We start from the raw sequence: 12,343 nt of genomic DNA on the forward strand, positions 1-12,343 counted from the left end.
TAAATTAACACCATACTGGATTAATTGTAATCTTCGAGTATGTCAAATTATTTTTTGCGGTGATTGAGCTACGTTTATACTATACATATGCACGCACTCAGTTACACGAAGACGCGCGTGCGCATATACAGACATGTCATATTTCCGTTGCTGTCGCCTCGAGAAAGAATTTTGAAAACCACAATTCTGAAGGACAATCAAAGATGGAAAGTACTGATCTCACGAGTAGAAAAAATGCGAATAATCGAATAAGTCTCTGATAGATATATATTTCGTTAGCTTAAGCCAACATATATAGACGAATCGATACGAATGGAAGACCTTCTGATGTTATATATCATTTTTCACACCGCGATTCCCCTCATGAATAATATGGCGGAATTTCGACGATCCAAAGCAAATATTGCTATTATGGATAAACGCGTTTACTTTTCATTCTTTCCAAACACGATCTGTCGTGATATAAATCGTGTGTAAATTCTATAAAATAACGAGCCAAGCATCGCTTTTTGGCATTATCGATTAACGAATATCGATCGCTCCTGCAATATGCTATCCATTTGAAGAGAATCCGGATTAAAGGGGAACCACGGATCGTCGAGATCCGTGCACACAATTGAACGTTGACTCGCAACAATTCGAAATGAATAGATGAATGAAAAAAAAAAAAAAAAAGAATGATGGGAACACGAGCAAACGCGCTGACAGAGACATATACGCGTGTAAATACTATAAATATTATATAGGTTGAGAGAGTATAAAAGAGAGAATGCGAGGATGTCTGTGTGTATGTGTGTATGGGAAAAGAAGAAAAAGAGCGTACAAGAAAGAAGTGCAGAAACAATTCTAATTTCACGATGTTACCAAGAGGAAATGAAATAAGAAAAAAAAAAATATTGAATTATCGAACAGTTACGAGCGACTTTGTTAATTAGGTTTTAGCGGCGGTGACGATATAGCTGGCTCTATCGTAGTTTCTATACACTTTAAAACGAACGCGAAACTTTAACAAATTGTTAAAACGTTTTCAGCAGCTGACGTGCGATCGAGAATTATTATTGGAAACGGTGCGCCTTGCTCCTTTTTAAATGCTGCATATCCGGTCGATCAGCCCGTGATTCCGAGCTATTTCACCATTTTGGATGCATTTGTAACGATTAAACTTCGAAAAACAAATCGTTCTCTTCGATCTTCTAAACAAACAAAATTCGACGAAAAAGAAAATTTTAATCTCTGATCAAATTTATCGCCAGGTAAATAATTACAATTTCAATTTTTAAATTGATATTTTAAAAACATTTATATCGCGATATTAAAACAACGGTCCTTACCATTACGAAAGCTAAACGAAATTGCATCCGTAGCAATATTGGAATCATGGGAAGGTCCACTTGCTCTGTTCGCTATCCGAGAGCTTCTCTTCTCGCGCACGTGTCCTCGTCCCCGTCGAACGGCTCCATCGGCAACCATAAGTCGATTCCACCAAACATTCCGATAAACCGTTGCATCGAAAATATCGAAGACTGACGACGTCCCATCTTCTCCAAAACCCTGTGTCATAGTGGTTTCATGAAACCCTAATTTACATTCCATACGGACTTTCCAGCTACACGATATTCCAGAAAATCGAAGCATTCCAGCGTGCCGTTCGCAACAAGCCAACTTAGAAAGCGAATAAACTCGAACAAAGCTGATAACGAAGTCATGAAACGTCGAGGTGGATGACTCGATCGACTTATCGGTCCGCCATGTTGGAGTCGTTGGAAGCGCGGTCTTTTCAACAGTCATTCACCAATCAGCACTCACAAGAGTGTTTCACTAGCGTGGATTGATCTGCGTCTTTGGCAATTGCAACGACGAACCTCCACCACGTTTTCCCGTGGAAGGTGTACACACAGAGCGTCTTGGTCGAATTCGAAGAGAATCGAAGATGGCAGAGGTGGAGGAACGCGATTGGTGTCCGCGTCGAAGCCGAACGCCGACAAGGCGGTCGTTGTCAAGTGTGGTGCCTCGAGAATAGGCAACGCGACGAAAAGAGAAATGATAAACATGTGATATTACGATTTTTTATATATCAGCTACTTTGCAATAACGGATTATCGTTGTACTCGAGTGGAGAGCGTCGCGACACAGGTCGTCGTCGACGTAGTCATCGTCGTCGTCGTCGTCGTCGATTTTCACGCGTCAGCGACGAATTTATGCATTCAAGATAATGCGTTTATTTCTTTGTGAAACTTCTGTTCGTTCCTTTCATGTCGCCGACAAGAAAGTTCTTTGATAATCGAGGTGTAAAGTATATCGATGAACTTGGAAACGAGGAAGACAAGAGAATAGCATTTCTGTCTGAATCTGATTTCTTAATCTTTTCTTGTTTCTTCGATTCAAATCTAAAAAAGAAAAAAGTAATGAGTATAGAGCGATGAAAGGAGTTTCGTTTTATTAAAAGGGAAAAAGAAATTATGACGATGACTTTGATCGTAGCGACGATCGAAGAAGCCGTGATCGTACAGAATTTTTTGTGAAAATGATTGAGAGTGTCTATATAGTAGCTATTCGGCGGAATAACAAAGAAATAAAGAAAAAAAGAATATATATATATACATATATATATATATTACATATACATATATATGGGCAATTCGTTGCACTGTAATCAAGTCCTCGGCCTTGTAAACTCTGTCCTTGTCATTTCCGTAAACTGCTCTTCGATGATCAAGTACCACAGAAGATCGATTAATCTCGCTATGTATATCGTTACTTAAATCTTAATGTAATTTTTCTTTAAATTTCGAAATCATTCCCAAAACAATGATTTGCGATATTTTTGATCGACGTAGTCCTTTACTAACAAACGAAAAATAATAAACAGTTGACATAACCTACTTTGGGGATACAGGAGAAAACTTCGTGCTTCTTTGTGTTTATTTTGAAAAACAAATAGGTCCGTTGTTGTTTTATGAAAACACTGTTGTTTCGAATTCTGTAACGCAACATCTGATCGCAATGCCATAGATCAAAAGAGTGTTTAAAATTTTGTTGAGTTTTTCATTTTTCTATTTACAACCAAATGAAAATATAAGGAAATAAAATAATGTATTTTCTTATACTTTAAAATACCGTAACAATAAGTGTGATGATTACAAAATAGAATGATGGAAAATAAAAAGGCACCAGACAATGATTGATCGATTGATCGACCTTCGTGGTACTGGAAAATTGACAGGAGCCGAGCTGTTTACGAACTCTCGAGAAAATCCGATCGTGCGATCTCGACGCGAACCAGAGAAAACGAAACGAGACGGACGAATGGTCCTACGCGAACGCTCCTCGCCGCGTTCATGTTCTTGTTGTTGTTTTTAGTTTGAGCGATCGTCGACGAAATATCTCCTTAAAGGACCTCGATTGGTAAAACCTCGAGAACCTTTGACCTTGATCAAAAATAAAAAACTACACGTTCTAAAACAATGACTTACGATCGTGATCGTTCTTCGAATTCAATTATCATCTTTCACTAGGATAACCTTGAAATCTTCTCTTAAAAGATCGAGCCACTGAAGAACTCTGTAAATATTGAATCTTTTAAATCATTAAGGCCGAGTCTGATTAAGATTGTTTAAAGGGTACTTTCTATTGATCCCTAAAAAGTTTTCTAGATTACAAGGTTATCTGTGATTCTTCCTTACAGAAAATATAAATAATATGAAATTAGTGTAGGCTACTCAGTGATAAAAGACTTTTAAAGGACTGCTTAAAAAGAATGAAATTAATTTAGAAAAATGATACAGTTCTTGATTAATAAAAAATATTTCAATCCTATCACTAATGATTGAATCGAAGTATCAATGTGAAGGTTATGTTCGAAAATATAGGGAACTTATCATTTAGAATGGATACATTGTAGAATCGAGCATTAACTGTGAAGATTAATCGAAACTTCAACCCTGCCGCACTTTTACGTTCGTTAGTCTTCCTAATATTATTTTGCAAGGCATGGAACGTGGAATAGTCAAGAGAAAGATTGATCAAGGAGCCAAAATTAATGAATCAACGCCAACGACCGCTCAAAAAACTACCAAAAGAAAAAAGAAAAAATACATAAAATAAAAGATGAAAAATCGTATCGTCGAGAGATCAAATTGTAGCATCGAACAAAGCCTGGCTAGAATACTCAAAAGAAAGCTGCTTTCGAACTTATAATAAAAAAGATTAAAACTTGACCGAACTGCGCTATTACATTTATGAGTGTGTGAATGGACCCATGAATCAATTACAGTTTTTTCCTTTGCTTCTTTTTATTACCCCCTTTTTATAGTATCAACTTACTTTATAATATACATTATATATATATGTATATATATAAAGAATTAAAAAGAACGCTCAAATCATAAAAGTTTCATACAACATATAAAAGTATACAAAATAAAAAAATCATGATGCAAAGCACAATTCCAAGAAATTCGTCTAGATTCTAAGAACAAACTGAGCTGCTCAAAATCCATATGAACTCTTCAAGAAACTATGCTCTACGTTGTACGAAATAAATAGAAAATGAATGAGTATGCAACGTATATCATGAGATGCATTAAAATGTAAAATTTCCCGATAATATTGTCTTTGTTATCAAACAATTGCAATATTTTCAGACGTATTTATACTGGTTTCTCCATCACGTGAATGTAGAAACCAGGATGCTTCACTTCATCCAAGGATTTAAAATCCCCGTAGATGGTATGCTTGGCTCGGTAATGGAATGCTTCATCCAACATCTTCGTGAACACGTCCACTCTGTGCGGGTAATACGAAAGTCTGAACTCACTAATGTTCTTTTGTTCATCCTCATCCTCCCCTTCATCCAAAGTAATCATATAATCTAAAGTGACGATCGCTGGCTTTCCAGAAACAAATAATACCGATGCCTTGATGTCTGTCATATGTTCGCTCTAAAATTCCACAGAAAAAATTCTCAATATAGTTTAATTTTTGAATTTTCAATTTGAATGCTGTATATATAAATGCTTCAAATTTGAATGTCTCAAGTTGACATAATATTACGAGTTCGACAATTTCTTTAAAGAATCGTAAATTCGTCTTTTTACAGATTCGAAGTTTTATTTAAACAGAGTTGTAAAACTTTATAAAGATATACTCACGTTATAATATATGCACTTTTTCGGTATATTCCCAGTATCAATTATGTAATCGTAATTCCTATGATCAATCAAGAGCAAACCTCCAGGTTTTACACAGCGTTCGAAATTCAATAACGCTTGCCTATATTTCATAACAAAATTAAACAAAAATTCTTACAATGTTAATAACAAAAGTAAAATATATAGTAAAATATGTCTTTTATTTTACCGTTGTTCTCTTTGATCGCCAAACGTATCAGGCATGTGAGCAAAACTATTTCCTAGACAAATTACAGCGTCAAATCCACCTCTTATTAAGTGACGAATATCTTGTGGTAAAGTCAGCCAATTCGCCTCCTCAATTACTATAAAATATCAAAAAACAAAAAATTATGTAAAAAAAGTGTAACTGTTAACTCAATGCTATTTACAAAGCATAAAATAACAAGATGCAATGAACAATTTAGGTCAGAAAGAATTCAATATAATCTTCAGTGGGAAAATTAAAAAGAGAAATAGCAAAAGGTAGAAAAGAATTGACCTTCGATAAAATAGCAATCTTCACTACCATGTGTCTTCTTTATTACGATAAGCGATAACGGTTTACAGTTTCACAAACCGGAAAAAAAAGACAGAAAAATAACTAACATTTATCAAATCAATGGTTTCATAACAATTCTATAGAACCGCTGCATTTCTCTGAACGATGAAAAATACTGAAGTATTGCATTATGCAGAGTCGAGTTTCCGATCTAGCCTACTAACAATTGATGCTCGCGTAAACATTTATGAAGGATATTAGCATTACAAAAATAATTGTAATTTATATTTACTTCTGCTAATTAGTCTTCAAATACTCTTTAAATATAAATATTAATTTTAATCTTAAGTTGAAGTAATTCTTAAAAAGTACTCATTATTTAGTAACAACGAGTATTTTGAAATCTTTATAGAAAACAAAATACGTATTTCGTCTGCAACATGCGATTATACATTTCACAATTAAATATTTACCCCAATTATCAAACGCTTGCTCCTTCCGACGTTCCCATCTGGCTTCTAAGGCATACTTCAACATTTTATCCGAAGCATCAACGCTAACAACTTCGAAATCTTCCTCTAAAAGCATCACTGAATCCACTCCAGTTCCGCATGCTACATCCAATATTCTTTTGCATCCTTTATTTTTCAATAAACCCACCAGAAAGTCTCGATAATTTTGAGTTCTTTGCTTTTTGTCGCCGATGAATACTTCCCACACTTTAGCAGCTCTTCCATCAGCGTACTGATCTCGAACACCCTCGGCAGCAGCACCGGGCGATCTTGTACGAAATATCGAGTCCATCATTTCACAACTTCTTCAACTAAACAATCTAAAATTAACAATTTTGGGTGAAGTATAATAGATTAATTTATTATACTTGATCAATGTTTATTTAGGCTCAAACTCATTGGATTATAGATTGTTGATTATGAAAAATGTAGGAAAGTTGTTTACCGACAGATATTTAATTGCAAAATAGAAACGTTCGAATGCAGATAAATTTCTTTTGCGAACTGTTATTTATAAAAGATTTTTGTTGTATAAAAAATTGAAAAGTTAATGTATAGATGATGAAATATTAAAGATACCGGTAAGAATGACGATAATTTAAATGAAATTAATATACGAATAACGGAAAAGTGTTTGTAATCTTGGAATGTACGTTGTCTCTTCGCAGATCTGATTATTGTGAATGTAGTCGATATTTATTGTGGTTGTAATTCGAGTCGCTGATTTCTAAGAAATTAATCGATAGAGATAGACTTACGTATACTATAACTGTTTGATTTCTTGTATGATACACCTTATGCACGACTCGATTTCTAACGAAATATATTTTTTTCGATATAAAAAACGACGTGCCATAAGTAACGTGCGTACAACTAATTAAATATCTGTCTATCCCCTTATCTAAGATTTAAATAATCAATGCTATTTGTGATTAGATTATAACAAATCTATTACGAAATTCCGACAAATTATCAAAAAAACTAAGAGGTCAACGTAACCATAACATGCGATTTGAAATAATATAAAGATGTCGCATTAAATTTGAATCATCAGACTATATCAATATTTTATTTTCAGTACCTAATAATACCTAATACTTTTTTTCTTTAATCACTACTTACAATTATGAAATATTCCACGAATTATTTTCATTGTGATACAATAAAAAAGTATGCAATACATAGTTTAACTTTTTGAAAATAAAATATATTCTACCTTCTGGACAAATAAACTGCCGTTGCTGCTTACGTGATCGAGGTTGAATTTCAAACAAAATTACAGCCACTAAAAAGATATCTACTAAAGATAAAGATTACTGTTGTGTTTAATTTATAATTATAAACCGAAGAAGTAACAACAAAACGAGTTGAAAACCACAGTTCACAATGCTACTGCACGCTGTGACAAAATGACACTGAGAGATGTTCATGGATCCGTACAATATATAAGATACAGTGTTCCCTGAGTTTGCATGATGTAACCTTTTCTGTGCTTCGAAATCCCATTTGAAATAGTTGATAAACAATCGTGACGCAGCATGACACGATAAAAATTCTATAAAATAGAAAAAAGTAAAATTTTCTGTTACCGTTTTTCTTTGTGACGTCATTATCGTGACATCATTATTGCTTCATCAAATTTTAAATCATTATTTATCACCGAGACACCTCACAAAGACACTATGTTTTAAAATATAATGATCCACATATTTTCAATGTAATATTTACTATTTATTATTTTTTAAATAAAACCAAATTTATTATTTAAAAATAAATTTAAATTGAAATGAACAAATCAACAATTTGTGGTGTAAAATTCTATAATTATTTTGTCAGAACAAATTACATAATTCGCATACTTATTTCTATGTTAAACGTATACTAGAAATTCTTGTAAGTTCCTTGTCAGTACTAAACATTGATCATGTATTTTCTACTGTGTATTTTGATGTTGATTTTTAAAGCATATTTTAAGGTGTAATATATTATATTTGCAACTTCTCAAGAATAACATTTTTTGCTAAATACTAGGTGATTGTGCAGTGCTTTGCCATATATTCTTTTTAGTGCATAGAGGCAAATATACAGTGCAAGGTAGAAATATTTTATGAAACAAATCTGTACAAAAAAAATTCCCTGAATCAATTATTTTCAATATGAAAAAAAGAATTTAAGTACTAAACACTGAACTTTCTATAATAATCATTGAATAAACATTGAATAAATTTAAACTTACTATTATCTGAAAATAGTATATAATTTACTTCTAATAAAGGCTCAAATACATAAAAACTTAATAATTAAACATATTCGTAGACAGAATTATGTGTTACAACATTCTACACGTATAATACCCTTATTGGTACACTAATTGGTACAGACACTGTAAAATGGCAGTTTCTTGTTCCTCACAGATAATCTTCCTTATTTCATTTAATTCTTCAATTCTGAATTTAAATGCAAGTTATAGTATCAGCAAGTATTTTTTCTTTTTAGTTAAAGAAAAATAATGTAACATATATTACCTTACTGCCTGTAATATTAAAGTATGCATGAATATTTGTAATCATTCTGCTAAACTGATTAATTTTATTTCTTAGCAATGTACATATTTCAATCAAGTCAAAACTTAATGATCACATATTAGATGAACATTATTGAATATCTTTAGAAGAAACTAAAAAATTTTGTTTCAAAAGTGAATCGTCAGTAATGTTACAATTCAGGACTGTGCACAAAAATTCATTTTTTAACTGTGCAATAGTTCATTTTAAACACTAACAAGATTTAATTTATTTTGCTTGTTTGAGACTATTTGATGATTAGTTGAACATTGAACTATATCACTTTGTCATTTGTAGTAATTTTCTTTTGTTGCTCTTGTTCCATCCCAATCTACAAGCTTACACAATCTTTTACTCTCATATATTTTTTAAGTCATCTGGTAAATCATTTTTTGGATGTTTATTTTCAAAGTGTTGTTTGTATGTCTTTGGATCTGGCATTTGTGCCTAAAAACAGATTACACTTTTTTAATTTTAGAAATATCAGAATTTACAACAATATAAATTATTACGTATAGATAACATACTAACCTTACAAACTACGCATACATGTATTAAAGCTTTTTGAGCAGCCTTTTTTTGTTCATTGGCACTGTGTCCTTGTTGCTTTTTTACTTTTGCAGCTTTTTCAGCTGCTTTAGCTTGTGACTGAATTTTCTGTTGTCCACGAGCCATTCTGGAATAATAATTATTTTATTATTAAATGTGTCTGTAAATTTATATATACAAAAATTACATAAAATTTACATTAATATAATCATTTGTTAAAATATTTCGTTAGTTGTGAAAAGACATGAACTCCATAAAATGAACGATCCTGTCAAACTTTTAATGTATCTTTAATTAAAATGAATACACAAGGTATCAATGTAATGGAAAATAAAGTTCATACAAATTTCTGGCCGCAATGTTCGCCGTAAAAAAACGTTGACATCGTGCATCTTCGCTCGACTGCACAATCTTCAATCCTTTCTCTTTAATAGACTATTATTACGTACTTTCTCTTCGCCAAGATTACTCCGACATATACCCAACCTATAAAATAGGTGACTGAGGTGCCAAAGATTGCCCGCGATGTTATTGGTCTATTTCGCGTTATCAAGCGTGTTTTAAGCAAAAAACAGCAATTCGAAAAACGTAGATAAGGTTTGCGGAGAAATTTGCGACAAGCAAGAGCAAACAAATAAATTTTTAGATGAAGTGGTTTGCGAAAAATAGATCGCTCACCTGTCCGAGGATAAATGTGTATAAAAGCAAGACTCCCTTGCCGGGTTGATGATCCGGGGCTTGATTATACGTAGCAGAAACAAAGTATTTTGTTCCTGTATTTTATTGAATGATGGAGATTGATCAGGAAAAATTTTGCAAAGAAAACGGAGCAGTCGAAAGCGGAGATCACAGCACATCTGTTGGAGCGAGCTATCTTCGAACATCTGCACGTGAAGTACTGTCTTTCAAACAAGAATCGCGTATAAAATGAAAAAATGTAGAATTGAAACGGAATATTTAAAAATTGGTAAATTGCAGTCGGATCCTTGTACAGTTTACATTATTTAATTTTTTATTCTTTTGCTCAGGATATGAAGTTGAAATTGTTTTTAATCGATATTTAAATATTAAGACCCACAGGTTCAGTGACCGCATTCTTGACATGCGAGAATATGTGTACGTGCATATCAGAATACTTTCTTCCAATGAGATGGCTACTTTCTTGTAGCAATCGAATTCTATTGGTTGAAATTTTCAATACATTTTTAAAGGTAATTATGATTTTTTAATCATTACTTTGCTACTATATTCTTTTGGATTTTTAATCAATTCTTTAATTAATTTCCAATATTAATAATTAAGGTTTCAAACATTAAAAAATTCACGATTCGGTTAAGGACTGAATCTTCACACGAAACAATCATGCCATGTATTAAACATTAAAGTTGTACAATTGATTTTGAAATATCGTGGCAATTTCTTTATCTTAAAAAATTTCAATATTTTTATTTTTTCATTTCGTTTTATAAATTAAAAATACAACGATTCATGATACAGATATCAGGTATAAATTTGTAACCAATTTTCTTTATTTACAAAATAAATATGTCGTAATATGCAACTATGCAATATAAAGAAAAATACAACGTGTTTGCCTACCGATGCAGTCTGTGTATTTTTAAGTTTAATATTAAAAAAAAAGCTACACATATTTTAAATAATTAATTTAATGTAATTTTTAAATCAAATGGGGCGCTATTACATTATCTCTAATATTTTAACTGCAGAATTGTATATAATGATCAATTACTTTATTGAATATTGTCTAAGACACTTTATAAAATGCTTTTTTGTTTCTAGATATCCTTTGAATAGGATGGTATCATTTTTCTTATGTTATAGGATTATTAGCTTTTTAAGCATGTTAATATTGCCACTAAGATATCTATTTTGTAGTGCTATTAGCTTCTGTTAAGTCTTGACATTACGCCATCGTGTTACACATACAATAATGTAAGTTAACAAAAATTTCCATTCTCGCAGTATAATTTCCTTTTTATCGACAGTACAAAAATTAAATATACAATATCGCGTACGCATATATTCAAATAAATCAATTTCTGTTTTCCAGTTTAGGCATACATATGTATTCAAAGTATTCATATTGTATATATACGCTATCTTTCTCTATTGTATTAGATAAGTAAATTAATTAAAATGACAAAATAAATTTTATGTAAGTTTTTCGCAAACAAAAAATCAAGGATATTTAAACACGCTTTTTTCTATCATCACCCCAATCACACATTATTACAACGCCGATTTTTTTCAAATACTAAATGATATAATAGATGTCTTGATTCGTTAAATTGTATTTACCTTCGGAGTTTCGAAAGGATAAACCTGATATTCGCAGTCTAATACATTAAATGAAATATAATCTCGAATCTGAGTGTCACTAATTAACTCTCAGATTCTAGAATTTCAGCTTCCACCAATTATGTAATCAACAATTACGCGAAGCAAGAAAATAAGTACAGATTGCTTGTTAACAAGTAAATTATTGATTACTCACCAATCCAAAAATTACAATTATCAAATCAATATATATCTATAAGTACATACGCAATATGAAGATAAACAGATAAATGTATAGAAAGAATAAGTAGAAGAGTATATGATTCACACATTATTTCGTAGTATATTTGCGATCATTTTTTATTCGAAGAGCATTTTTACAGTTCAAAATTATTTCTCGCGAAAAATAACATAGCATTAATTACGTGTATCGCAAGTTATGTTATTTTCTTCATAATGTTTATGTAGTGCACGCTTCGTTACTTTCTGTGCATGCAAAAATTGTTATAATCTATCTCTACTTAACAATGGAATATTTATATATGTATATATCTGGTAAATATATTTAGACAATGTAACTTGTTTCAAATATAAAATGCTATAGTAAATTTACGACATATGGTTCATTAAACAACATTAATTTAATGTGAAATAAATTGAAAATTTTTATATTCAACGCTTTCTTTATACATTAATATACGCTACCTCGAATCTATTTCAAAGTACAAATATACATTAACAAAATTAATT

General features: G+C 31.7%; 2 protein-coding genes across 4 annotated transcripts; both read right to left on the bottom strand.

Annotated features, from left to right (window-relative positions):
- Positions 1 to 4,551: 4,551 nt before the first annotated feature.
- On the bottom strand, positions 4,552 to 7,572 carry Gnmt (Glycine N-methyltransferase). The gene is made up of 5 exons (XM_017905324.1): positions 7,399 to 7,572; positions 6,144 to 6,502; positions 5,359 to 5,494; positions 5,151 to 5,271; positions 4,552 to 4,940 (listed from the first exon to the last, which is right to left on the bottom strand). Exons 2-5 carry the CDS (start codon positions 6,475 to 6,477, stop codon positions 4,650 to 4,652), a joined length of 882 nt encoding a protein of 293 aa, XP_017760813.1. The 5' UTR covers positions 6,478 to 6,502; positions 7,399 to 7,572; the 3' UTR covers positions 4,552 to 4,649.
- A 1,415-nt stretch (positions 7,573 to 8,987) lies between these two features.
- On the bottom strand, positions 8,988 to 10,227 carry LOC108551256 (zinc finger protein 706). 3 transcript variants are annotated; one of them, XM_017905354.1, is made up of 4 exons: positions 9,974 to 10,048; positions 9,639 to 9,781; positions 9,278 to 9,422; positions 8,988 to 9,193 (listed from the first exon to the last, which is right to left on the bottom strand). In XM_017905354.1, exons 3-4 carry the CDS (start codon positions 9,419 to 9,421, stop codon positions 9,104 to 9,106), a joined length of 234 nt encoding a protein of 77 aa, XP_017760843.1. In that variant the 5' UTR covers position 9,422; positions 9,639 to 9,781; positions 9,974 to 10,048; the 3' UTR covers positions 8,988 to 9,103. The 3 variants fall into 3 exon arrangements, with proteins under 3 accessions (XP_017760843.1, XP_017760841.1, XP_017760842.1); XM_017905352.1 differs by lacking the exon at positions 9,639 to 9,781 and having other exon boundaries at positions 9,974 to 10,227; XM_017905353.1 differs by lacking the exons at positions 9,639 to 9,781; positions 9,974 to 10,048 and adding an exon at positions 9,494 to 9,575.
- Between the last annotated feature and the right edge of the window lie 2,116 nt (positions 10,228 to 12,343).

Source organism: Eufriesea mexicana, unplaced genomic scaffold (genome assembly GCF_001483705.2).
Source record: "Eufriesea mexicana isolate 0111107269 unplaced genomic scaffold, ASM148370v2 scaffold3780, whole genome shotgun sequence".
In the NCBI taxonomy this organism is placed as follows: domain Eukaryota; kingdom Metazoa; phylum Arthropoda; class Insecta; order Hymenoptera; family Apidae; genus Eufriesea; species Eufriesea mexicana.

What these genes read in the sequence shown, in the direction of transcription:
- LOC108551256 (XM_017905352.1), bottom strand. Translation starts at nt 10,179, where the DNA reads ATGTTCGAAGATAGCTCGCTCCAACAGATGTGCTGTGATCTCCGCTTT. An exon ending in ACACATTTATCCTCGGACAG is followed by an intron (nt 9,423 to 9,973) that starts GTGAGCGATCTA and finishes TTATTATTCCAG; the next exon opens with AATGGCTCGTGGACAACAGA. An exon ending in ATGTATGCGTAGTTTGTAAG is followed by an intron (nt 9,194 to 9,277) that starts GTTAGTATGTTA and finishes ATCTGTTTTTAG; the next exon opens with GCACAAATGCCAGATCCAAA.
- Gnmt (XM_017905324.1), bottom strand. Translation starts at nt 6,477, where the DNA reads ATGATGGACTCGATATTTCGTACAAGATCGCCCGGTGCTGCTGCCGAG. An exon ending in GGCGATCAAAGAGAACAACG is followed by an intron (nt 5,272 to 5,358) that starts GTAAAATAAAAG and finishes TATGAAATATAG; the next exon opens with GCAAGCGTTATTGAATTTCG. An exon ending in AAAAGTGCATATATTATAAC is followed by an intron (nt 4,941 to 5,150) that starts GTGAGTATATCT and finishes GTGGAATTTTAG; the next exon opens with AGCGAACATATGACAGACAT.